Source organism: Equus asinus, chromosome 2 (assembly GCF_041296235.1).
Source record: "Equus asinus isolate D_3611 breed Donkey chromosome 2, EquAss-T2T_v2, whole genome shotgun sequence".
Taxonomy (NCBI): domain Eukaryota; kingdom Metazoa; phylum Chordata; class Mammalia; order Perissodactyla; family Equidae; genus Equus; species Equus asinus.
Genome location: NC_091791.1, coordinates 111234527 through 111262258, shown reverse-complemented (window position 1 = coordinate 111262258; position 27732 = coordinate 111234527). Strand labels below are relative to the sequence as shown.

At 49.5% G+C, this 27732-nt stretch overlaps 1 protein-coding gene across 2 annotated transcripts; it reads right to left on the bottom strand.

The window, feature by feature from the left end:
- Positions 1-273: 273 nt before the first annotated feature.
- SYNM (synemin) lies at positions 274-27732 on the bottom strand. 2 transcript variants are annotated; one of them, XM_070496212.1, is made up of 5 exons: positions 26803-27731; positions 20269-20393; positions 9702-9772; positions 4169-6609; positions 274-3247 (listed from the first exon to the last, which is right to left on the bottom strand). In XM_070496212.1, exons 1-5 carry the CDS (start codon positions 27610-27612, stop codon positions 2909-2911), a joined length of 3786 nt encoding a protein of 1261 aa, XP_070352313.1. In that variant the 5' UTR covers positions 27613-27731; the 3' UTR covers positions 274-2908. The 2 variants fall into 2 exon arrangements, with proteins under 2 accessions (XP_070352313.1, XP_044618601.2); XM_044762666.2 differs by having other exon boundaries at positions 274-6609; positions 26803-27732.

Below are 27732 nucleotides of genomic sequence, written 5' to 3'. Positions count from 1 at the left end.
TGACGACATTCTGACCACAAACTGTCCAGTCTGTATTTGAATATAGGCCAGTTGTTTTGTGCTGTCTCTCATGCTTTCTAGCTCTGTGCTAACAATCCGAATTCTGATTTGGGTGAGGAATTAAGGAACTGGAACTTTCCATATATGTTCTCCCCAGTGATTCTGTGCCACCATAACAAACTTACATGTAAACACCTATATGCTTTAATTAGAGTTTAAATAGAAACCACAAAAACACCTACTGGAAAACATTCATTCTCTTTAGGAACAATGTGAGGTTTTTTCTTAGATTTTTATTTTTACACATTCTTGTGACATTTCCCTTTGTAGGCAACAGGAGGTTAGCAAGATCAGCTTTTTAGATGATTCCATTCTAAATATACATTTTAAACAATATCAAAACAACCAGTGGAAAGGTGAAAAACATTCCATTAATACTGTTTTATCTAAACAACAATAAATAGGAAAAGACTGGTTGTGTCTTCGCCCCATCCAACCACAAAGTTGATTTCTATGGCCTCCAGATTGACTGGTTTTAAAGGACGTGGAGCTGTGGGGTGACCTATCACAGTGTCAAGGGCACGCCCTGCTCCTGGGTGATCCAGAGACCTACTAACCAGCGACAGCTCATGATTCCATATTGATAAACACTCTTGGCAGGATACTTCTTGAAGATATGCACTCCAACATGGAGATAAAAATTAAGATCTAAGACTTATTTTCGAAATAGAAGTGGGTCGCAATAGGAATAACCTGTTCATGTTAGCACTCATTTATAAGGTCATGAGCCAGGATAGTGACATCAGACTAAGCCCACCTAGATTCACATAACAGACTCCCCATCTGTCTTGCCATCAAAACAGGAGGCTGTCACCCTGCCCAAATTCTCACCAATAAATCACTTAGACAAATACCATTACCAATGACAGCTAACATAAAACCAGCCCGTCTTTGACTGTATTAGACATGAGAAGTCTGCCAAGTGCGCAAAGCTATCACTTCCCAGTTAGTGACAATCACTAGTTCATCTGGGAGATAACAAGGGTTTAAACTTGTAATTCAAATCAACTTTCTCTCTATCCCATCATGCACAGTGTTTTTAGAATAGATCATCCTGAAAGCTGTGCTGTGTTTCTCCTCCACTTATCGATTAAGAAAATGCACTCTCCCTAAGCTGCCGGCTGTAGCCATTTCTGGGAGCTGAGGAGATAGGCGTCTTGGCGGTCTGAGGGCCATTGTGTAAAACCCAGAGGGAAGACCCTCAAATGCCATAAGCACCCCCTCATCATCATAACCTACCTGAGGCTGACATTACCTCAGATCATCATTCCTCAGTGCTCTACAGACAGCGCTGTGATGCTGTGTTAGAGGAAGTACAGTTTAGATAACATTATGTGAAAGGAACCAGTTTGGATTAAACTAACACTGTGCTGCTAGAGACACTATTTTTATGTGATGCTACATCTTTAAAGATGGAAGCTTTAAAAACAATACTCTTGCGTAAAACAAAAATCCAATAGAGCACACTCATTCTAGTATCTTAAACTCTGTGGCGTACGTATATCTGCAGGTCCACGTTCTGTGGCCCTACGGCCTTTGCCTTCCTCCAGGGCCCCTCCTGGGTGCTTCAGTGCTGGGTGGCAGGAGAGGCACCCAGTTCCTTCCCAAAATATCTTATTCTATTTACCGTATTACTCGTTTCCCCGGACAAAACACCCCGACTGTAATGATTTCTGTTGAAAGTGCAAACGCTTCCGTGAGGTTGGTTGTCATTTTTCATCTCTTAACTCTTTTCGCCCAGAAAGACCTGCACTCCATTAGCAGTGGGTTGAAAAGGGCTTCTTTGGGAGGCACTGTCCACCTTGTGCTTCCAATTTGACTACGCATGACCATCTTGCAAGTCCAGCTGTAGTCTGAGCATCAACGTTCTCTTATTGTCTTCAGGGTCCACCCGCCACCAGTGAAATTAAACATTTAGGTGCTAAGGGCTAAAGTGCAGAGAAACTCAAGGATACTCTGATAGGAGCTGGCTACTCCAGAACTTAGCTTATAACAAGAAAGTATATTTAGACTATGCGCTACTTAACGACCTAGTGTCGCAAAAAAGAAACGATACTGTAAGTGATGCCCACTAATCACTTCCCCTGCACACGGGCCCAGTGCAGGGTCCTAGGAACCTGGCGAACAGGGCACGGATGTTGACTTGAAATATCGCATTCGGCTGGAGCTGCCCTCTCCATACAGAAAATACTGTATTTTTTTAAAGTTCTACACATAGAAAGCAATTCATTCAAGCCTTAAAACGAATTTAACTTTATAACAAGTAACTTTTTCCTAAAGATGAAATCATTTAGATTTTTTTTTAATGTAAGCAATCTGATTATTTCCTACAATTTCTTTTTGAAAAGACTTTGGAAAGAGAAAAATGTATTCATTTGCCCCTTAAAATGTTAGTTTACTATTTCATATTAGCACATGCAAATAAAATTTACTCTTCAATATATTACTTTAATCTGGTTACCATGTAGGCATCTTGTCTATAGATAATTTTAATTTCAAACAGATGCAAGGCATTGCTGTGACCAGGTACAAAACCAGTAGAAACAGTCTCTAGGAGTGGAGAGAAAACTCCAGAAAAAGGAACTTTTAAGACTAAAAAGACAAAGTATTTTTGTAAAAGTTCCAACTCAAAAATAAAATTCCAATGCCTTTTAAGGCATGAATTAATTTGAATCCTTTACAGATCATAAAGTAAATTGACATTGCCTGGAGCATTCTTTGAAGAAGGTAAAAAAAAAAGGGGGGGAGGTTTTAATAAAGAGCCTCCCTCCCTTAAAATGAGTAAAGGCTTTCGTGTGTTGGGATGTCACAAAATAAGACACCATGACAAACAAAATCCTCCTGCTCATCAAAACCAGTCTCCCTCACTCTCCTCCTCCTGACTGTCTAGATAGAGGAGGGCAACTTTCTTTTCATCTGAAATCACCGACCTTTGGTCTACCATCCTCTGTAGCTGCACCATCTTATCAAACTCGGCCTGCTCCCTGCCCTCTTCCCCGGGGGCCTGGCGTCCGTCCCCAGCAGAGCCCTGAAAGCTCACGTTGGCTGCCCGGGCACTCCCACTGCCAGCGTCTCTCCAGGCGCCAGGGTCAGACACGCTATGAGCTTCCGCTTCCGTCCCTGCGGGGAAGAAGACTGTGGCCTCTTGTGTCCAGCTGGGGGTCACCTCTATGTTACTCACGTCCATCTGAAAGGTAAATGAAGTTTCTTTGGGCCCCAGTGCAATGTGCCTTGGTGTTCTGCTGCTGTCTGCTAACTCGCCTAGCTCAGGGGAATCCACTGCCCCAGCCAGTGCAAATGTTTTGGAAATGGGTCCACGGAAGACAGTGTGTTCAGAGGTTTCAGTTTCCGTAGGACCTAGCTGAATGTGCCTAAAGGATCTGCTCATGCCCGATGTCGCTCCTGCCCCTGACATGTCTCCCACACTAGGCTCCTGAGGAGATATGGAGACGGCCCCTTGGAAGCTGCTCTTCTCAGTCATCAGGATTTTCCTACCCACGGTGTAACTATGAGCAGCCTGGGTCGCATCTGCCGAGCCCTCTCCATGGGCACTGCTTTCTGAGTTGCTAAATTCCCTGCGTTGGAGAACTATCTGCTCAGTGGTTTGATGCCTCTGAGGCCCAATTTTGACGTGCCTGATGGCTGTACCATTCCCTGACCACTCCTCAGTGTGCACAGAAGCTCCTCTGACACTGGACTCCACTTTGTCTGCAAGGGGCGCAGTGAACTGGATTTGCTCACTGAAGCCCTCTCTAGGGTCTAACTGAAGGTGCTTTATAGAAGTCTGGGTACCCACTGACTCTTCTGTCTGAAAATAATCACCAACTCTCCCTGCCCCAGAAACGGGGCCCTGAAAAATGACTTCCCTCTTTGCATGAAATTGTTTGGAGCCAAACGCGCTGTGCCTCCCCGCTCTGTCGGTATCTGTGGAAAGCTCTGCCAGGCCAGGCTCTTCTGTGACCCCTGCCTCCTCACGGGCAGGGACAGGCCCTTGGAAGAAGACTTCTTTGGACACTTGACTTTGATTGGGACCCAATGTAAAGTGCCTCACAGACCAGCTGGCTCCCGCCGAGCTCGCTGCCTGACTTACGTCGCCTTCCCCACTTACCTCCACCACCTCTGCAGTGGGTCCTTCGTGTGAGACTTGCTCAGTCCTCCAAATTCCAGTGGGGTCTATTTTAATGTGCCTTACAGACTGGCTTACGTCCTCTAACACGTGCGACCGGGCAAAGCCTCTTGGGCTGGTGACTTCCACGGTGGCTGACACCGGACCCTGGGAAGTGACCTGCTCTGTGCTGTGAGCCCGGCTGGCATCCTCCTCCTCACCAGAGGGGCTGTACAGTTCCTGGGTGGCCCAGCGCTTGAAGCCAATGCCAGGAGCTGGGGCCTCCGCTCCAGCCTCCCTGTTTGGGCTTCCAGATGTTGGGCTGTGTCGCTTGGTCAAACTGTCTCGTACCACCGACTCCACGGCTTTCTCTATTTCACCAGCTTCATCTTTGCTCAGCTCCTCCAGGTCTAACTGATCGGCATCCACAGTTCGAGAGAGGTTGACCTCAGCAACTAAGGTCACAGACTCACCTCCAGAGGTCTGGACTTTCTTTACATCAACTGAAACGCTCCCCGGCCCACCCTGATCCTCTCTGGTGAGGGCAGAGAGCTCTTCCTTCATGCGCTCCGGAAGGCTTTCTTCTAGCTGCCCGATGACCTCCACCAGCTGGTGTCTGGGCTCCTTGAAGACTCCCTTAAGGGATGTGTGAAAATCATGTGGTATTTTAATTTCCTTTTCAATGACTGTGGGTTCAGCATGAAATTCGCCACTTCTCGCTTGTTCTTTCCAGTGAGTAGAACCCACATCTCCCTCCAGAGAATGTTCTGCAACATCCAGTGGTTTCACAACCTTCTCTCCCAAAGCATCGTCCGTCTTTATCCTCCTCCGAGCCCCTGGCACGATTTCATCTTGCCAAGAGTACCTGATGGTGGATTCTTCCTCAATGTGGATCTGCCCGCACACTGAGCCCTCATCTCTGTCATGCCCCCCGGGGTGTTCATCTGGAGTCGACACAAAATAACTCTGCTCTCCCTCTGAGTCACCTGCCTCCATCACTTCCTCAACATGAGTTACATTCTCTTGGGGCTGCTTGGTCTTTTCATGTTGATTACCTGAGACTGTGATATCTGTTTCTCCATAACCTTCCTCCTCCTCGACAAGCCCCCTGGAGCCCGGAGACACATCATCGACCTCCTCCACTTCGAATGGGATAGAAAACTCATCTGCCTTCTCGCCACCTACATAGCTCACGGGCTCTTCAATGATCTCCACATTGACGACCTTTGCTCTCCCCTCTCTTCCTTTCAGACCAAGATTGATTATATCTCCTATCATCCGCTCGGCTGATTTTCCTTTCAGCTCCACCTTATCCTTAACATCCTTGCTTAAAAGGTAGTCCAGGCCAGCTTCATCTGAAACGTCGATCTCTTCAGTCAGTTTTGACTCCACGACTATCTCAGTCTTCGTTTTTCTGTCACCAGGAAGCTCTTTCCTGTCCACGTAAGTGACTTTTGTGTCTGGAAAAGAGTTAGCAGATGCTTCTGTATCAGGAGACTGGGTAAACTGCTTCAGAATACTGGACACGATGTTTTCTGCAATGGTTTCAGTCATGGAATCACCTTTCAGAGAGCCAGTGGTGTCGCTGGTGCCCAACCTGAACCTTGCCTCTCTGGTTTCGACCCCTCTACCCGGACCATCACCAGCATCCTTCTTCAAGGGTGTCTGGAAAGCTTTCGGAGCCACCTCTGGTGTGCTGTCCTGGGATACTTCTAGACTGATAGGTATCTCTCTTCCTCTCACACTTTTCTCCTTCAATGACTCCTTCTCTTCCGCCTTTTCTCTCATTTGCTGGCTTTCTCTCTTTCTTGCTTCTTTATCTAACTTTGTCAGCTCTTCCCACCTTAAGTTTCTCTCCTCTGAAGCTTTCTCTTTAGAATCAAACATTTTCTCTTCTCGCTTTGTTTGGACAGTTACTGGCCTATTTTTCTCTTGCTCCCTCGTGGCTTTATCTTCTGTTTTCTTTCCCAAAATGACGGTCCTCTCATTTGACCAAGTACTTTCAGAAGCGCCTGCCGCCACACTGGCCGGGCGTTCTCGGTATGCCTCTCGGGCAACGGTGGGCTCTTTGGCTAAATTAGTGGGGACGTCCTTTGTACCTTCAGTTCTTGGTCTACTGGGGAATGTTTTCACTTGAGCTTCCGTATTTCTGAAAAGACCAGGAGCTGAAGATGAAGTTCTGTAGTTGGTTTGACCTCTGGCAGTTTTTTCATACGAGCTTTCCCGCTGGATTGTGGTAAGCGGAGAATATCCTGGGCCCAGGAAGTCTCTTCTGGCGGCGCTTCCAACAGCTGCCTGCGATCCGGAGCGAGCCGACAGGTTAGCACGCAGCCCCGCGCTGTGACTGAAGCTCGCTGAAGGCGCTTTCTGCCTCAGGAACAGATTCCTTTCATTCTCCCGCTGTAATACCGAGTCGGTATACCGATAGGATGTGTTTCTGAATTCTGTAGAAATTGAACAAAGAGTTCATTAAAATGATAGTTAGCATTACCTTTTTTCATCTGAAAAGCATTACCAGGTCAAACTTCCTCTCCGCATAATAAATACATACTATTACCACAGAGAGGTCAGCATAAATATTTTCAATCCCCAAATTATTTTGTTTATAGTTTCAAAAATCCTGTTAGAATAAAACACAGCACTACACATGCTTCAGCACAACACTCTCCTCCAGCTACTGATCTTAAAACATTCATCCATTTAACAAACATATCAATGTGTGACTGGAAAGCATGGCACATGTGCCAGAGAGGTGAGGAGCGCTAGTTTTGGTGGCTGAAATTTCACAATGTGATGATAATTTGGAATCATTCATTTCCACTTGTCAAGATAAATTTATGTTACTTATTTCAGCAGAGAAGAGTTTCATGATTACAAAGTACGTAATTACTAAGCACTAAATGGCATTACCCTTCCACCATTTAACACACTCTATTTTTCAATGATTCCCATGTTGGGCCAACAAGTATGGAAGAACTGAACTTTTTTTTAAGCTTCCTGATTTCTTCTATTTTTATACTTCTATTTTTACAAACTTCTCATTTGAAAAAGTGCCACAGCAGTGAGCCAACCAGTCGCCAACACTACGATCTGTTTTCATGTCATGATCCCGGGGCTGGGAGGCAGTCCACAGGGCTTCCTGCTTTGCTCTGGACCATCTGAGGAGAGTGCTACCCTTGAGGGTGTCCAACGCCACCCAGGTATCTGCTCTCAGCAACGGCGACCAGTGGTTAGAGTGTGGCAGGGAGCACCATCCACCCTGAGAGCAGCCCTGGTGCCCACCACATCCCATCCTGCAAGCTGGCAGAGCCTTCTCTCCCTCTTGGTCTCCCTCACAGAAGCCAAGGCCAGGGGCCTCTTTAGGACAGATCCCAGGATATAGGAGAGAGACCAGGAAAGGACATTTTCTACAGAGATTCCTCTTTTCAGGTCAGCAGACTGATCCTAAACTGAGGAGTTCCAGAAACTGAACCCCCAAGAAAGAGTGCAGGAACCACCTGGTTTTTAATTAAGGTTCAATGAGAAATATGTAAAATCATAGACTGGTTTTAGGCTTATCACCTTGTGGGCAAGTGGCCAACACTATTTTATGCAACATTACAACAGAAACATAAGTGCACTGATAAGCATTGATAAATTTACTATCTAGGAATGCATCCATACCTTTATTCAGTGAACAGTTAAAGGGCACCTGTCAGATGGGACATAGAACTATGTGGAAGCTCAAAGTCTAATAAAAGAGTTCACAATTGGTACTCTTTATTTTTATTTTTTTTAAAGATTTTATTATTTCCTTTTTCTCCCCAAAGTCCCCCGGTACATAGTTGTATATTCTTCGTTGTGGATTCTTCTAGTTGTGGCATGTGGGACGCTGCCTCAGCGTGGTTTTGATGAGCAGTGCCATGTCCGCGCCCAGGATTCGAACCAACGAAACACTGGGCCGCCTGCAGCGGAGCGCGCGAACTTAACCACTCGGCCACGGGGCCAGCCCCTGGTACTCTTTATTTTAATGCTTATTTCCTTTTGGCATAATACATAATTGCTAAAGTAAATTTACTTTACAAATACTGTCTCTATATCCTTTAAGAAGCTGGAGAAAACAATGAATGAATGAAACAAGTTAACAGAGACACCCAGTAGCCCTGTTCCTGAGCTCTCCCTACGCTCCAATTCACAGCTCAGTAGTTGAAGGTTAGCGAGGCTGAACCTAGACTGTTGGTCCTCCTCAAAGTTTGGTCCGGGTCCATTTTCTCTCTCTCCTCCAAGTCATGTCATGGACTTCCAGAGTTATATCCACGGTGAAAAATTTAGGTGACTAAGTAAACCTTAAATCTAGTGATGAATAAGGCTTATTTTATAGATGTCATATGTTGACGGATGCCAGGCCGATTGACAAATGGCTACTTCTGTGGACATCTTTGCTTTTCCCAACTTTACGCTCAAAATCAGAAAGCAAACTTGCTGGACATTGTCTAAGACCAAACCCCTTCCAGTCACGGATGACTGGAACTAAAGTTATTCTTCTGAACCCAACCTGTCAAATCTGTAAACAGCCCAATAGGGATGTTGCTTTTGAAAAATAAAAGGATAGAAAGTATTATTTTTAAAAAAAATCTACCATCTATCCAGATTGGCTGTTAATCAAATACCCTCCTGACAGAGATACCAAATACGTGTATTCCCAATTTGCCACAATTTTGAATATGATAATACTCAGACTGAAACCATGCTGAGTAAGGTGTATATTGAACATACTATACGTAATTCAATCTGCCCTTGCTTAGCCAGAAAGCTCTTTTTTCTATAGGGCTTTAAAAGTTTTCTTTTTTAAGTTATCCTGTAAGTTCTCAAGGTCTTTCTTTCTTTTCTTTTCTTTTTTTTTTTTGAGGAAGACTAGCCCTGAGCTAACATCTGCCACCAATCCTCCTCTTTTTGCTGAGGAAGACCGGCCCTGAGCTAACATCTTTGCCCATCTTCCTTTACTTTATATGTGGGACGCCTGCCACAGCATGGTTTGACAAGCTGTGCATAGGTCCGCACCTGGGATCCCAACCGGCGAACCCCAGGCCGCTGAAGCAGAACATGCAAACTTAACTGCTGCGCCACTGGCCCCGCCCCTCAGGTCCTTTCTGATGAACTCTAGCTCTCTCATGTCGGTTCTGCAGCTACAGGAAGTATGGGCTTTGTTCTGTAGCTTTGCACCTGAACCAAGACAGACCTTAGGGCACCCTTCCCAGCTCTCTGTCCCCTCCTCCTTCCTTCCACATTAGGCAGGAAGCACCCCCAAAATCCCGGCTAGGGAAACACCTGAGTTTATCAAGCACTTTCCCATACATTCTCATTTACATTACTATTTAAACTACAGCCCATTAAATAAAATCTATTTGGTACTTAAGAGACAGATGAATGGCAGTTATCTGAAAAATCGTATCTAATCTCAATTCTTGCAGATAAATGATGTTTTGCCATTTATCCATAGAATGAACCCATTCAGACGGAAAGCATCTTAAAGTTAATCAGCTTTTCTTATATTTACCTTGTGGCATGTCTTCAATGTGTTTAGTCACGATCACTATCTCTGGATTACTTTCTCCTTCCAGTAAGGCTCTGTAAAAATAATTTTTAAAAAAAGTTCACTAGGAAATAAAAGAGTGAGAAGTTCCTCTATCAGCCATAGAATGTAGTATTTGGTCAATGACCACATCATCACAGCGTCATGTGTTAAGACTCATGCCTGAAGATGTTACACCACAGGGCTGCAAGCCCACCTCAGCAGACGTGGCTGGACAGAACATCTCTCCAGCTGAATGAACAAAATGAGGGGGCTAGGGCTTCAGAAGTATTGGAGAGCCCCGCCTTTCTAGAAAGCCCTTCCAAACGCAGGGCAAGGAGGAGGAGGAGATAGAGAGATATAAGGGCTCAGAAGGGGAGGTCAGGGGTCTGGCTTCTCTGGGAAGCAGAGAGGGGCCCACATGTGGCACGTCACCCCAGGCTAGAGGGCCCCAGAATAATTACAACCCCCACTGGGGTCTTTCTCAAGTCACAGGTCTGGGTTTGACTAGGAGCAGAGCAAAGGACTGACATCTGTCCATAAATAAGGCAGCCAGACTGCACCTGTGGTTTTCAAACTGAATTCCATGGGGACATCTTGGAGATGAAAAAAACCAGGAGAGAGGGAAGGTGGGCAGGTAGAATAGGGAAAGCTACAGACCACACCCCCTCCACCATCACCGCCCCCACGCGCACTTCATCCAGAGAAGAATCTTATCTCTTTTAATGAAATGGCAAAAAGAACTCAATTAGGTGATTTCTTTGGCCACGCCTAGCTCCAAAAGTCTCAAACTGTAGTCTTCATTAAGTTGTTATTCACATCTACAGCTCAGTCCCCTGGGCAGAGGAGAGCGTAGACAAGTCAGGCTGTGGGCCCCACGGAGCCGGCGTGCTGGGCCTGGGTCAGCACCGGGATGCCCATCACTCACAGAGACCCCTAGGACGCTGGCTGCTGCGGGCACAACAGTTGTTCAGTTGCTAGAGCAACGTGTGACACCACTAACTTCAGTTCCAAGAAATCCACTGTATATGGCAAAGGGCAACGAGAAGCAGGGCCCACTTGGAAATGCTGATGTTACCACTGAGAGCTGGGCACGAAAACACAGGAGGGACGCCAGCGCTGAGCAGCAACTCGGCGGTTCTGGCAAACTGGCACCGAGTTCCCTCTCCCTGATTCAGAAGCGGTGATTCCCACAAATCCGAGAACTCCCGGGGCGAGTGGCAGAAAGCACAGGAGGCCCCCTTCTGAGGAAAAAAGCCCAGACAATGGTGAGAGGGGTTGTACTGAAGGTGTGGACAGATAGCTTTGCCATGGAAGCAGCAACTGATGTGCCCACATGTGCAGCTGCGGGAAGACGAGGCCTGTGTCCAGAGCCCAGCCCTTCCACTAGAGGTGGGAGCCAGGAAACAGGACACCGACCCATTAATCCCACACCCGCATGAGCAAGCATTCTAGGTTCCAGGAATACAAATACCTTCCATCACCGAGAAAATTCCGAGGTCTGTATATAATAAGAGGAACGTTCAGGGTAAAAGACAAACTCTGAGGGTCTGCGCCCCAGGATCACAGTGGCAGCAGAGGCCGCGTCCTACAGCCAAGGGGGCCAGCATGGGACTTGGTGAGAAGGTTCTACTCTGTCTGGCCTGCTCAGCAGGAGCCTGGGTTACCAGGGGGCTTCTCGCTTGAGCTGCCCAGGTCAGGCACAGAGTGCCTGTGAGGGGTCCAGGTCAGCAGAGAAATCAGTGACAGGTCAGGCAGGGGGTGCTCAGGATAAAGAAGATCCCCTTGGGGGAAAAGATCTCCTCTTACCCCTCAGAGGGGAATGGTTTTCTTCCTCTTTCAGGGAAAACCCAAACCATCATCAAACTTCTACTGAGTTCAGGATCCTGAATGGGATGCTGTGGTACATGGCACAGGGCACCAGCCCGAGGGGCTCGTGTGGTCGCGTGCAGGTCACAAACGCCTCCCGACCCAGGCCTTTGGTAGCCCTGGCGAGGACTGAGCACCAGGCACAGCTCTAACCCTCCAATCTGTGACCTCATGAAGTCCTCCTCGCAACCCGTTGCACAGGGCACCCCGATGACGCACACCCTGGCTCTGTAGGTGAGGAGACTGGAGCGTGGGGAGAGTGTCTTGGCCAAGGGCACACAGGTCACCAGTAGAGAGTGACATGGAACCCAGGCAGCCTGAGCTCAACCCTTCCCCGGCCAGCTGCTTAGACTTCCCGGCATTTTTTAAAGGACGAACCCTGCAGACAGACCCTACAGACCATATGACCGAACGCATATTCAACACCTTTAGCGATTTCAATCAAAAGCCCCCTCCAGGCTCTCCCTCAGAGCATGAGGCTCCTCTGGAGGAGGACTCGGTTCCACAGCTGAGTCCCCCCAGGGGCTGCTCCTAAAAGGCAGGGCATCTGTCACCTTCTCCACCTGAGCACCCAGCACAGAGCCTTACAGGCACAGTCAAGACACTGGGCGCTTAACCCAAGCCTTAATTGACTGTCTACACACCCCTCCTGACACACACTATTCTGCCCTCTGCCAGCACAGCTCACAAACTAACACGGTAGAGGCAGAAACCAAACTACCGACGAGAGGCCAAAAGAGTATGATGTCCTCAAAAGCTCTTTAAGGAACATTTTCAAGGAATAGACTCGTACAACTTTAAGAAATGGGTAGAGCGTTCTCAGGTTATTTTGAGAGCGCTGGAGGGAAACTGCCTCCCAGGCACGGTGACGGTCAGAAATGCCAACTCCCTGAATCACGGGCTATTCGTGAGCACTCCACACAGTGCCACAGGTCAGCTGTCTCTTAAGCAGGAAAATAAGCAAATGTGTGCAGGAAAACCGCGTCCCCAGCCTCCTCTGAGCGTCGGAGACAAATCCATAGTGCAGAAGCGAGCTCTCACGTGGCCTCTGCTCAGGCTCCAGGCCCTAGCAGACCACCCCGGCCCTAACTGGGCCCTGAGGCGCAGCTCTCTGTCTGGGATAGACCATCCTGCTGGAATTTCAGGGCACACGCGCTGTTATTAGGCACTGGGGGCACAATGCTGCTGCACTGTAGACCCACGATAGATGAGGACAAGGGTGAGGGGGGAGGGACAGTCGGAGGTTTCCAGAAGGAACACCGGTGGGGCAGCCTACGTGGGTCCGTGGACGGTTCACAGCAGGTGGAGAGCTGTGGGAGATGAATGGGGAGGGAGCTTGGAAAAGGGGCCTCAGAACTGCCTCCCTGACTTCCAAGCTCCAGAGGGTGAGGGGACCACCTGGCACCCCAGACACGGGCCTGGGAAGACAACAGAATGGGCCAGGGAGAAGCATGAGAGAGGCAGAATTCCATGCACAGGACCAGCATCAGCATCCGAATCAGAATGGCCTGCCCCAAATCACAGGCACTATGTGAAGGATAACAATGAGGTGACAGTGCCATGCTAATTTTTGATATTTCCTCTGTGCTCAATATTACATCACAACCTGAAAGCTGAGTCATCAATTCCAGAGACTTAAAAAAATCAGATGATCGACAGAGACCAAGATTACTAATAAAACAGAGAGGAAGCACGGGGAGTGGTTAATGACAGAACCTCTGGAGTCTGTTCCCTGGATTTTAATGCTGGGCCTTGCTGCTTCCTAGTTCGGTGACCCTGGCCAAGCCACTTGGTCCCTCTATGACTTAGTTTCCCCATTTCTGAAATGGGGAGCACTCACAGGTTTGTGGTAGTAATTATGTAACTGGAAAGTTCTTAGAACAATGGCTGTCACAGAATAAGTGCTCAATAAATGCTAGGCATCATAATCACCATCATCATTGCCATCATCCCTGTCATCACCATCTTCCACTGACCTCCGAAGAAAACTGAGCTTCAGTTAGCTAAAGCAGTTCAAGAGGGGAACAGACTCTGGGTAACCTACAATCACGGTTAACTGAGGACTAATTCGTTTACGCAATGATGGGGAAAAGGCCAGCAATCAAATGTCAGTGGATCCTCTCAATCACACATCCTTAAAACTACAAGATTCTATTAATTTCAAATAATTTCATGGAATAACCAGATAAGCCCGTGTTAACGTGTTTTTATAATTTTCAAAAAAGTAGAATTGAATTTAAAAAAACAAAACGTACTTCTCCACGACCTTGAAAAATCCTAAGGAAATGTTTTCCTTTGGACAAACCCATGAAAAGGCATAGGTGGTCGAAAATATAATGGGCAACCAGAAATATCATTAAAATGATGAAATTACAGATGTCAGTAGTTATCTCATTGCTTCATTAGCAGTCAATCTAGAGACCAAACCACGTGTTCCTCGGTTAAAACACGCTGTTTCTGCCCGCTGCCATCAGACAGAGGAAAGAGGAAGCTCTCTCTGTCTCCCTGCATGCAGGGACACGCTAAGAACATTTTTTGATGCTGTTTCCAAACTAACCTTGTAAAATGACTTTTGCCTTGAAGACACCAGGCAGTAAATCTTTGCATTACATTTTCATATCTGCCCGGCCAAGACTCCCTTCAGTATTTTTCTTTCAAAAAATCATTTTGGCCCTGCTTTCCATTTTTTTCAGGTAAAATTTAGAACAATTGTTCTATCCTTTACCCCCAGAACATAAAAAAAAATCTCCTTTTTAAATTTGGGTGAAGACTGCTCCATCTGTCTCCCAGATCAGGCATCCAGGACGGGCCTCTTTTTACGCACACAGTTTCCACATCCCTCAGTTTTGTGGTTTCTGGACTCAGTTTATTCCTGGGGACTTTTGTACTTTTTGTTTCCATTTTGAATATCTTTTTTTTTTTCTGTTATATTTTCTAACAGCTTATTCCCGATGATCGGGTTCTGGTCTTTTTTTTTTTTTTTTTTTTTTGGTGGGGAGGCTATTTATTTTCTAACTGGGCTCCTACAAGCTCCCAGTCTATGTCATTTGGACCAGACCTTCAAGTCAGCAGTGGGAGGGGTCGGGGACACTGCAGGTCCTGGAGAGTGCCACAGTTTTTGCCACCCTCAGATAAGCGACTACTTACGAAGCACCTGCTTTGTGGTGCTGCCTTGGTGCTGGGCAGTCTAGTCTGCACGAGCATGTGATGGGCAGCCCATTTCTCCCACGTTCCTACCCAGAACCCTGCCCCCACCCCCAGGCGCTTCCTCACTACCCATACCAGTCAGGCTCTGACGTCTTGGTCAGCCCTGCACTGAGGCTCCCTCGGCCACCTATGTCAGGTCCTCGGCACTGGAATCTCTGACTACAGGAGCCTGCTGAGGCCTCCCGCAGCCGCCCGCAGACACACACACCCCTCCCACCTCAGCACCCCAGCCCCTCCTGCACTCCATCCGCGAGCAGCTGCCTCTGCTCCCCATGGCACCGGCCCTGGGACTGCCCCTCTGCCGGTCACAGAAAGCCTCACCTCAGTCGGCTGGCATTTAAGGCCTCTGCAACCGCCTCCTTCCCAGGCCTCTGCTCCCCCTGCATTTTCCTTCCTCCACTTATTTTCTTTCCCTGACTTGCCCACCCGGAGCTCCTTCCCGACTCCTTTCTGCCAGTCCAGTTCCTGGCTCTCGCCTCCCCCACCCCTTCAAGGCCCAGCTCAAATCCCACATCCCCTGAAACTCTCCTCATCATCTCGGCCTCAAGCTCTCTGTCCCTCCTCTGCACCATCTTTAACTGACCCTGTTAGGTGGCAGTAAACCATCTACAGTATTTTCTTGGAACACACATTCTATGATTTTAACGTCTTCTTTGACTTTTTACCTGAGCATACTGTGTCCCGCCTCCCATGCCAACCCCGACTTCCCACCTTGCCCTCTCCTACATGTCTGTTCAAATCGCCACCATCCTTCAAGACCCAGATCAATCTCACCTCCCTCTTGAAGCCTTCCCTGATTCTCACAACTCCCTTCTGATCTTGGGAAACCTTGTACTTGTGTGTCCTTCGTGGCATTTTGTGCTGCAGGAGACTGCTTAGGTCCATGGTGCCTTATCCACAGCATATGATCCTCAACACAAAGGCCACCCTGCCCGTACTTTTGTGGGCCCCTCTGAGCCGCCACCACACCTGACATGCTGAGTGTCTCGGGAGCAGCCTGAAGGCACAAAGCCCAGCTCATAAAACATGGCCTCACAAGTGTGGCTCCCGCCCATCCATCACACGTGGCCCTCCATGACAGGTCACTAAAATCAAGCTGCCCAGGGACACCAAATGCTTGGCATTGCCACAGACACCACAGTAACTCAGTCCTCAGGTCCTCACCCAGGCTGCCTCTTCTTCCTGGAAAGCCCCTTCCTACAAGGGCTCTTCCTGGCTTCCTTTCCATCAGACCCAAGCACTGCCTCTTCCAGGAAGCCTGCCCTGCATGCCTCGTCAGCCCCATAGCACCCAGCACATCACTAAGCCTGTCCATCCTTTGTTCCATCCTCCAGACTGCTGGGATAGAGGCTTAGTGCTTTCCTGATGCCCCTGGCCCACTTTACAAACAGTAGCATACACAGAAGTCATGTAGGATCCTGTTACAAGGCTGACTCTGATCAGCAGGTCTGGGGTGAACCCAAGATTCTGCATTTCCAACAAGCTTGCAATGCCTTGTGATGCTGATGCCGTCAGTCCACAAGCCCCTGTGAGCAGCGAGGCCCTGGACCAGTGCTTCTCGACCCTGGCCGCACCTGACACGCCTGAGCCCCACCACACAGACGATCTAATCAGGGTCTCTAGGGGTGGGCCCAGGGGTTGATGCTTTTTCAGGTTCTCCAGGTGATTCCCAGGTTCAGATGGCAGATGCGGCTAGAACCATGCCCTGGCCTGTTTCTGAGCATCTCCCCTCTAACCACTCAGCTACCAGTGTAATAAACACTTGCATTCCAGGAAAACCCGTGACTACGGATCAGGTGGATGAACATCTCCAGCCCCACATGACTTCCCCAGTGACTGGCAGACGAGAGCAAGCACAGCCCGTGCAGCCCGTCTCCTCCCGCCCTCTCGCTCTGCCCTCAGTGTCCACAGCCCCAGCCCAGCCCCACGGCTACTGCCCAATGTCACCTGCAACATGGGAGGAAAGGGCTCATTCTCACATTCACCTGCCAGGTGAGGCGCCAGCATCCTCCATGGCCACCAACTGGACAACGAGGCTTGATAAAAACCTCAAGCCTCAGACTCTGAGGTTTGCTTTGTTTTAATTTTGTTAGTTTATTAAATTATATATTTACTTATAAACTATAAGTCCATATTGATAAACCATAAATGATACTATTTTGCTATCACTTTAGTGTTTCCTCTTCGTTATGAAGGTTACCAGGAAGGGCCAAATATCTGGGTTTGGAAGTGTTTGTGGCACTTGAGAGCTGTCCTAGAACGTGCTTTCAGCTTAAGGAGCCACAGCCCCCCTCTTACAGATGAGATGTTTCGTCAGAATGATGACCGTCATCTAAGCTGTGCTCGGGGAAAGGCCACTGCAGGGAAAACTCGGGACAAAGCCACGAGATCTCAGTCATGGAGGGCAATGCCAGGTGCGGTGTCAGCCACCGTCAGCCCCCCGGACAGGGCTGGTGAGAAGCGCCCTGCACGGGCCCCCGCTGCCGTCCCTGGGGACCGACTGTCCCTGCCTGCCTCCGTAAGGGCGGATTTGGGAGGAAAGTCAACATTCTCAAAGACGGTGGGTCAAGGCTTGTAGAAATCAAATGTGCACTTGCGAAAGAGTGAGAGAGCAAAAGGACACTAACACAAATAGGAATTGTCATACCTGCCCTCGGAATTTGGGCAGCAGCACTAAATATGGAAAGAGTGACAAGAGATGGCACATGCCCGGCTCCTCATCTTCCCCGCGCAAACTTGGACTTCAGAAAGACATACAGTGAAATCAGTCACTTGCTTCCCTGAAAGCACTGATGCCTCCCAAATTCCTAGGAGAGGGCCAAGCCGATCCCTAATTGAAGTAGAGAAACACCAGCCACAGACAGACGCAGTAACTCTGTCCCTGCCGACAGTCAGACTGCTGATGGAAGCGGAAAATGCTCCCGACCAACGCCCTTGAGAAAAGCTAAGCTCTAGGGCTATGGACACTTACAAAAGGCAAGGCCCTGGCCCCTCAGGCAAGATGCCCACCTGACCTCACAACAGAGAACTGGGGGCAGGACGAAATGAGGAAGGAAAGAGCTCAAAATCTCAGAGAGACAAAGCACAGAATTAGTCTCGCGATTCCAACCCAGAGAATGGTTACCAAAAGGACACAGGGAGATCCAGCTAGTCTCTGCAGGGAAGAGATACACCCGACATCGGGGGTCACCTAACACGGGCACAGATGTGGGCTTTCTGCACTGACCCAGCATCCACTCTAGAACAGTGCCTGATTTGGGGTTTCTCTCACCCGGGTCTCAGTCTGCGTGACTCATGACAGGCAGACCCCTCCCAAGCTCTCGAGCACTCTGTTCCCCTGGCTGGCGATGGGCACACGACCCAACACAGCCAGAGAGCTGGGCCCAGGAGTTCTGCTGAGATGGTTGGGAAAGAGGCCCTCCTCCAACCAGGGGAGCGAGGCTGCAAGGACAGAAGCCCGGAGCTGCCTGGAGCCCATCCTGCCACAGCACAGGCAGAGCCAAGAAGGAAGAGACCAGAGAGGGTGGCAGAGACAGGGTGCCACCAACCTCATCTGGATGCCCAGACCTATTGTGCCTGAAACTAAGGACTTTTTCAGTTATAGGAGTAATAAATTGCCTTTTTTGATTTGAGCCAGTCTAAGAAGGGTTTCTGTCACTCGCAAGTGAAAAAAATCCTGATTAATGTGTCCTTCCCCCAAATAAAGCCGGATTGTTTTGAAGTGTTTCGTATTAGTAAAGTTTAGATCATCTTCCTCAGCATTTGTTTGAATATCCTATTAATTTAATTTTGCAATTGTTCACCCAAGGTGAGATTTCCAAGGAGAATGCGGGAGACGGACCTGGGGAGGGACAGGCTGCCAGGTGCCTCCTCTCCCCTTCCTCTAAGCCCCAATCAGCGTCCCCTCTGCAGGACTCAGCCACAGCACGGCTCTTAGGACCACCCCTCAATTCCCCTCCAAGGGCCAGGCCTCACCCCTTAGCGGCCGTGGGCCCAGGCCAGGCGCTGCCCCAGAGTCTGCTCCTTCTTCACTGATGGTAATAAGGGCCCTGATGAGAGGCTGGCTGGGGCAAGCCTTCCAGACCATAAAGACAGCGAGACTGACCAAGGCTGCAGTGTGCACTACCAGCAACACCAGTCAGACACCTTCTTTTAACGGACATCAAAGCAACCCAGGCCACTTTGATACTCTTAGAGCAAAATCATGATCAGAAGACAGCACAGGCCGCCTACAGGGGGTGCTGACCTGGGCCTGGCTCTGTCTCTAACCAGGGGAGTGGACCTCGGTCCCCTTCTCATCCTCTCAGGTTTAACTCCTGCCATCTGTTAACGATGATGCCGCTGGAAGTCGGCATTGACAAGTATGCCTTCTACTCACTTGCCAAAGCAGTTTCTAGAGCTTGTCCACACCCAGGATCAATTTATGCTCACAATAATCCTGGGAATGAAGGGGGCACAGTGCCCACTTCACATGGTTCGGTGGGTAAGGCGCAAGTCCACCAGCCTGGACTTCTGGTTCCCAGGCCCCCCTCCTTCATCTGTAAAAGGGGTGAGTGGTATCCACCCATCAGAGAGGGTGACTGTGGGCAGCGATCAGCTGCAAAGGACTTAGCACCGCGTCTGGCAGGCGTTAACGGCTCAATAATATTGGCTACTGTTCTCATTCTCACAAGTGAGGAAGCTCAGACTCTGAAATCCCTTCCATTGTAAGCGCCTGAGACCTGGACCCCTCTGCACCAGGCCTCCCTGAGCAGGAAGGCGGCAGGAAATGAGGGGCACCACCTCAAACAAAGACTGCTTACCGCCCCCCAGGGCAGGAAGGGGAGCACCAAGGGGAAGCGCCGCTCTGCTGGCCCCCAGGCCACTCCAGGGACACCGGCCTGCGTTCCCTGCCTGCCCAGCACCCAGGCCCCTGAGGTCTTTGTGACTTTTTCGTCATGGTTGGTCACCCCAAATTCAAGTCAACATCTTGACAAAGCAAGCCAGTTGCCTAGCATGCCATGCTAATATTTTGGCAGAGATGCAGTTCTTCAAGGCCGAACCTGGGGGTGAAGCAGAGTCAGAGGCCCGGGATTTGAAGCAACAGCGCAACAGGCAGATGGACTTGGGCCCTCTGGGTTCGAATCCTGCCCTCCACGTTCTAGCTGTGTAGCTTTTCTGAACGAAGTCCGTTCATCCGTAAAGACTACTGAATTCCCAGGATGCAAGGAGCTGACGTGTAAAGCTCTTCAACGGTGCCCAGGACATGCAGACACTAGGCAGGGGCACAAAGCTGAGCTGTTCCCATCACCAGGGGACACCTGTTGCATGATCTGAGTGAGGCCCTGCTCTTCCTCCTCCCTTTGGCCCTGGACTCCTCCCCTGGCCACGCCAAGGTTTGCTCTCTGCTTGTCACAAAGCCACAGGGACTCCGCAGAGGCTAAGGTGACGGCACACTGCCAGCTTCATCAAGGCAGACTCAGCACGGCGCCCTTACCGGTAGGTTGCAACCTCCAGGCTGAGGCTGGTCTTCACCTGCACGAGCTCCTGATAGTCCCGCAGCCGGTCGGCCATGGCCAAGGTGAGGGCCGCCTTCTCATCCTCCAGGCAGGCAATCCCTCTCTAAAGAGAACAGAGGGCTTTTAGATCAGAGGACTGGAGCTTTGCCGGGTCGAACTTAGGTACCAACAGTTCAGGACACAAAAAGAGATGAAAAACCTCCAGGCTTACTAAAGATGCCGCCATTACAAGGATGATTTTAAATCCTGCATTTCTTCTACATGGAAGATTTTTTTATTGCATATGGATGATTTTGATGAGACACTGCCTTCTTTATTCATACTCTCTAATAATAATGAAGACTCAGTTTATGAAAGCGTCTGTGCGGTTCACTGCTGAGGAAAGTCAATACATCAAACTCATCAACTCAGATGCTACTGAAAATAAGCCAAGACTAGAAAGCAGGGGTTTTACAACACTTTAAACAGAAGTCGCACAGATTTGAACTGGAACTTCCCCTAAACTCATGATTTCCCCAATAATAAGCAGGTAAGCTGACACACAGTTCTTTGTTTCGTCTAGAAAGTTACTTTAAAATCATCTTGGGAGAAAAGCTACATTAATAAGACAGGAATATATTCTAGGCATAAATGCCAAAATTTAGACCCAGATATAAATCTTCCTTTTTGACTGTCCATGTTGGACATGGTTAATAAGCGCTCCCTCGGCACGAGTTCACCCTGGGGCCCCCACGTCTGGTTAATTACATCTCTCCATCTCTCTGCCCGGCGGGGAGACACTGAAGGGCATGGCTGCCACCTTGTGCATCCCCTCCCTCTAGAAAAACGCCCTCCACATACAAGTCACACAGCACACAATTGGTGAATTGGATTTAAAAGAAATGATCAAGATAATATTACCCTCCTCAAAATGCACCATTTTAAATTGGCAATATCTTTTAATTAATAAGCATAATGGCTTCTTTGTACCATTTCACAGTTTTGCTTTTTTTTCCTAGTTCTTAATCAGTTACTCTTGGGAATAATTAACTGAGCAAATATTTAAACACTGAAATAAGTCCATATACTTTAACTTCTGGTTTGTAATGGAAAATAGCACTATTTCCAAACACTACACTAACTAAATAGGCTACACTTTTAGACATTTATCTTTGTGGAATTCAAAAACTCTAAGACAATCAGGAGAGGGAATTTCTTTTCATTCCTAGTGTAATCCCTCCACCAAAGGCACCTGGCAAGACACTGAATGTCCAGAAGAAAAAGGTAATGTCTGTGAAACCAAGGAACGAACTTAACTAAGACCTCACCCAGGACTTGCCGTTTAAAACATGCGTCAGCACGTAAATATTCTGCTTCCCATAACAGTTCTATTTCTAAGCTAATAATTGCTGTTGGGTTCTCTTCGTGTATACAAAATGTGCTAAAAACAAAAACTGAAACCACTTAGCTTTTAAAGCAAAGGAGTAAATTTAAGAACCGTGTGCTGGTATCCCCACGTGGAAAGATGTTAACAGCCCCCAAGGCTGGCATTGTACTAGACAGCCCACCAACACAGATCATTGGCCAGTCTTGATATAAGTGACAGAGTTACCAGAATTTAGTCACGATGTTCATACATTCTATAGTTCAGTCTCGGTGTTAAAATCCTACATTCCCGTTTTATAAACTCAGGTCCAAGGTTATAGCATAAAATGTGCTGTAAACATAAATATATTACTCCTTTGTACTGTGAAAATTTGAACTAAATGTTAAAGCTTGAGAATTTACAGTAATTCTTTACAAAGAAGTTCAAGTATTGTTAAATTGCTTAGAAAAAAAATATTAGATGCGCTCAATTCTCCAGCCTCAAACCTCCTAAGCAGGTCAAGATCTCCCAGCCATGCCAAAGGGGGATGCGCGAAGATTCTCCCTCCTCCCAGAGGGCACAGAAAAGTTCTGCACCCCATGAAAACAGGAGGAGGAAAATCAAACTGTTTAACTTAGAATCAGCATGGATCCAACAACATTTCCACGTGAGTCAACACTTCCTAAACCGTCAAAGGAAAATTAGCTGACTTTTGGAAGCAGGAACGTCAGACTTATAAACAGTCTCTACAGAAATTGTAACCAATCCTGCTGGTTGAACAAAGCTTCGGACTTGTGCTCCACTTTGAAACTGTGGGCCCGGCCCGAGGCCCGGGAGCAGGAGAGACCGCAGGCTAATTCTAACCCAGCAGAAGCAGCTTTGCCTAATGTTATCAAAGCTGGGAGAGAGGTCACCTTTTTTCACTGCTATTTAGGGAACTTTTGGGCAGCGTCACAACTGATGATGAAACGTAGGTCTATGCCAGGAAAAGCACGCTGGTGTTAGTGTCCAAAGAATTCACTTTCTCTTACCCAGACTCGAGTGCTGCTTGCTGAGCAGGTTACACAGACATAATAGGAAGAGCTGCAAATGTCACCATCACATCACTGAGAATCTTGAATGCTAAAGCTCGAGGGAATTTAAATACTATGACAACCTCGTTCAGACACAAAACCTAACTGTATTAATAACAAGCACTGACTGGATACTAAGTTCTAGTCCAGACAATACCCTGAACCCCAGACTCATAATATCATCTTACAATACAAGGTGGGTGGTTCAGAGGCATCTCAAACTGAACTCTGATCTCCCACCGAAACCTGTTCTTCTGCTCCAAACCCCTCAGCAGAGAGCACGCCCTCCTTCCTTGCAGCTGGCTGCACGGGCCACAAGCCCAGAGTCAGCTTTGCTTTCTCCCTCACTCTCCCACCACATCCAATCCGTCTGCAAAGCCGGTTGGCTCCAAGGCAGAGCAGAACCCCTTCTCAGAGCCCTCCCTGCCAGCCCTGGCAGAGCCGACAGCACCTAGTGCCTAGATTATTGCTGTGGTCTCCTACAGAGGTCTCCCTGCGCCCATTCCTGCCCCACACAGTCTATTTTCAACACAGCAACCAGAGCAATTCCAGTAAGAGCGAGTCAGGCCATCTCCCGCCTCTGCTCAGAGCTTCCAGTGGCTCCCCATGGCGCTCACAGCAAAAGCCAGGTCCCATTGCGGCCACTGTCCCCCTTGCTCACTCCACCCCAGCCCCACCTACATCCTGGACACCATGCACTGTTTCCACCTCAAGACCTTGAGGGTCAAGGGACTCTCTCTGTTTTGTCCTGTTCACTGCTGTATCGCCAGCACTTAAGAACCAAGCTTGGCACCCTACGTGCTCAACAGCCATTGGCTACTTGAATGAATTGAACGTGTGTGCCCGGTGAGTATTTTCATTACCCTTATTTTACAAATGGGGAAACTGAGACACAGTTAGTGGCAGAGCCCGAATTCAGGCCCACGTAGGGCAGCTGCAGAGTACTGACCCTTGTCACACAGTTACTCTGTCCCCATCCCAATCGAAAGAAAGTTCCCCTTCAATCACATCCTAAAGACTCAAAGTCTTTCAGAAACAGTCAGTCTTGAAGGCTAAAAGCTCAGTTTCACAAGCAAAAATCTCACTGTTTATAGGGTAAGGCTGGCATAAACCACAAATGCCTTAGGTTTCTCTCTGAAGCCCCTTCCTGCAAACTGGAGGCCAGGGTGTGTTACTCAGGCCTCACTTGATCTAAACCACATGCAAAACCCTGAGAACATGGATGGCAGTTCAGCGCTCTGCCCTCTGGCAAACCTGAGGCGAGGGGCCTAACAGAAGGCACGCGGTTCACGTGGGGAGGACCACTTTGCCCAGAAAGACAGTCCTAGCAGGCATCTCTCCCCCTCGAGCTGCAGAGGGGACCCAGAGCCAGGGAGATGCTGGGCACGGTGTGGGGGCTCCTGCCTCTGGGGGAGGGGGTCCCATTAAAGCATATGGAACACAGAAAAAAGTAAAAGAAAGAGACTTAACCCTGAAACCATTCTGACAACAGCCAGCTGGAAGGGTCTGAAAGCATTTTAGGATTTTAGACTCACAGGGCACTGCTGGGCCAGGCTTTAGGAAGAACAACTGTCATTATTCTACGAATGCAAAAAGAACACTCGCTCAAGGTTTATCTTTGATGGAACAGACAGAAGAGAGGCAGTGGGGCCCAGGAGTTAGATGCTCAGGCGCTGGAGCCTGAATCAAACCCCCGCTTAGCCCCTCACTGCCTGGGTGACCTATGTGCCTCAGTTTCATCTGTAAAATGGGGCCAATATCAGTATGCACCTCATAAGATTGGTGTGAGGACAGAATGAATATGCGTACCCGTGCTGACACACAAAAAGCACTTGATAAAGGCTAACTTTTAGAAATGAAACATTTATTACAGCACATTAGCTAAATCCAGTTTCATATTTCCAGTCTCCCCCGAGTGAGCCTCTAGAGAATTTGAAAAAATCAGAGGCTTGGGCTTAAATCATTGATACTTATAACTTTAACAAAATTCCTAGCATTTTTACACTTTAAAAAATACTACTAATGCTTGGTGTTGAATCTTTCAGAACGCAATTTGAAATACTGTCGTTTTAAGCTAACTGGGGAAGGATTCAGAACGTGCATAAGGAAACGTTCAGTACAAAGACACCTCCACGATTGGAGCTGAAAAAAATCCAAGTCCTTAGGGCCATTTTCCTTGCTCTTTACTTTTAGGAGAAAGAAGCAAATTTCAAGGAGAGAGGCATCAGTGGACAGGAAGCTGAGGGTGAGATCCTAGTTCTGGGTCAGGTGTGACCCCAGGAAGGCACCTTGTGGGTGGGCCCTGGGGCCGTGCACCAAAAAGGCGCTGGTCCATGATTCTAACCGCCCTTCTCTGGTCCCCATCTCTCCTCAAATCGGAGGGATCCACTTTCATCTATTTCACATCTGGGGTTGCGCTTGAGGTTTAATTAGGGAGAAAAGGGTTCTGCTGCTCAAAAAGAACACTGAAACCAGAGCTTCAAGGTTCAAAACGAGCCAAGTGAGCTATGAGTGCAAGCGAATGGTGAGGATTTAGCCTACACAACACGCCTCAAAGAAGCATTTTCGAAACCCGTGTGCACAGCATGGGCCCTTGTGGTGGTGGTAGGGGTTGCCTACAAAGGGGTTCAGGGGGCAGGGAATTTGGCAGGCACCCCTTTTTTGCTTAAAAGCGCCGTCAAAGTGTACGTTAAAGACACTTTTTAACTTTCACTTAACACAAGCACGGGGCCCTGTGGAACTGATGTCCCTGGCCACCATCACTGGAAAGGGAAGCGCTCTCGAGTCACAAGCTCTGGAAACCAGCACACGCTTCAGCCAGCCCCTGTCCTTGCTCCACCAACAACCCTCGAGGGTGGCTGAAACCCTCGAAAACGATGAGGCGAGGCCAAACAAAACCCACCATCCAAAAGATTAAATTCCTAATAGTTTAGTACTGTATCGCTTTCTATGATTTCCCAGCTAGACTCCAGCTCCTTGAACACTGAAACCCCAGTGCAGTGCTGGGGACCCAGGAGTAAGTCAGCAGATACTTGATCATTTGCAGACACCTGTCACATCCCCACAGTTCTCCATGCCACAACCACCAGCTTCTCTTTACTTTTTTTTTTTTTTAAATAAAAGCACAAAATCACTCTCTCCCGAATCTTAAACTCACAGCTTCGAACTGTTCCCTTAAACTATCTCTGAATTCACGTGGATGTTATTTTAAACTATGGTCCTGAGAACTACTGATAGCATGATTTGGGAATATTTTCAATTCTGGCAGAGACTGGGCAGGCCCAGGGCCAACCCTAGGACTGGACTGGGTGTGCGTTCAGTAAATCAGCCACAGGTGTCACTCTGTCAGTGTCAGAGGTCTGAGCTTGCTTCTCTGAAATAGCAACTGTTTATATTACTCCGCACTTGTAATAACATCCTGCCACAGGGACCCGGGTTTCCATCACTTTTACACTACCCAGAGATCTTACGTCAGTCAGCTCAGACTGCAAGAAAAACATCTCTAATTAAGCTCTTTTCTGCATTAAGGTCGCTGCTCCTCCCAAGAACAAACAAGGCAGCCGCCCCGGGAGCCACACCCAGCTGCCTCCAGCTGGCAAATCATTCTGGCAAAATAAAAACCGTTTTGGTAAACAATTTAAATTTTTCCCAGGGGAGGCCTGGAGCCACCCAGGCTGCCATTTTGAATGGCTCCAGGTAAGAAAGGGCTTGACATGGCCTAGAACCCTCCCAACACTGGGACTCATCCGAGAAGGAATGAGCTGGCACTCTGAAAGTCACTTCTGGAAGTCAGAGACCTTCTTGGTTGGAGCACAGGAAAGTGAGAGATCCTAGAGGGGTGGGGGTCGTTTGTCAGGCTGCGCCTAGTCATGTCAACGTCTAAAGAGGGTGACAACCTAAGGAGATGATGGAGATGGGGCAAGCCGCTGGGATCCTCCCCATGGCATGACCTGCTCTTCTTCCAGGCCGTTCGGGTAGCCTCTGGGCCCGCCCCACGTCGGGGCCGCCGCGCCCCGATGCACGCTCCGCGGGTGCGAGGACACCCGCCCCACCCCCCGACCCCTGGCGCCCGGCCCGTGCGCGCGCGCACCGACCTGCCGCTCCTCGGCCTGCAGCTCGTACGCCTCGCGCATCCGCAGCAGCTCGTCCTCCAGCAGCGCGCGCAGCTGCTCCAGCTCGAGCACCTCGCGCCGCAGCGCCTCGGCCTCCTGCGCGCACAGCCGAGCCTCGTCCTCGGCCTCGCGCCGGCTCTCCTGCCCGCGCCGCAGCAACTCCTCCAGCTCGCGCACCTCGTCCTCGTACAGCTGCACGGTCTCCTGCCACGACTCGGCCACCAGCAGCGCGTAGCTGTCGTGCACCTCCTTCAGGCGCGGCGGCGGCGAGCCGAGGCCGGTGGCACGGGCGCGGTAGTGCATGGTCAGGCCGGCGGCGCGCGCGCGCAGCTCCCGCACCTCGCGCTCGTGGGCCTCGTCGAGGCCGCGGCGCTCGGCCTGCAGCCGGCCCAGCAGCGCCTCGAGGGTGGCGCGCGCGCCCAGCGCCTCCTGCAGCTCGCGCTGCTGCGCGCCCAGCTCGGCGTCCAGGCGGCCGCGGGCGGCGCGCGCCTCCTCGCCCAGCCGCCGCAGCTCCCACAGCTCGCGCCGCACGGCGTCGCGCTCGCCCTCGGCCAGCGCCGTGGCCCAGCTCAGCTCATCCAGCTGCTGCCGCAAGCTGCGCGCCTCCTCGGCGAAGCGGGCCTGCCCCTCGGCCCACAGGGCCTCCTGCCCGCGCCGGCCGCGCAGCTCCTCCTCCAGGAGCAGGTTTTCGCGCTCCAGCTCCCGCACCCGGCACACGTAGTCGTAGAGCCGGGCGTTGAGCTCCTGCAGCTCGGCCTTCTCCGAGCCCGTCTGCAGCCGCCAGGACAGCATCTTGCTGGGTGTACGGGGCTCTCCCGGCCGGCCGCTTCCCTCCTGCCCTGGTCTTGTCCCCGCCGCCGCGCCGCTACCGCCCGGCCGCCGCCCCGGAGGCTCGCAGACTGGGGCCGGAGC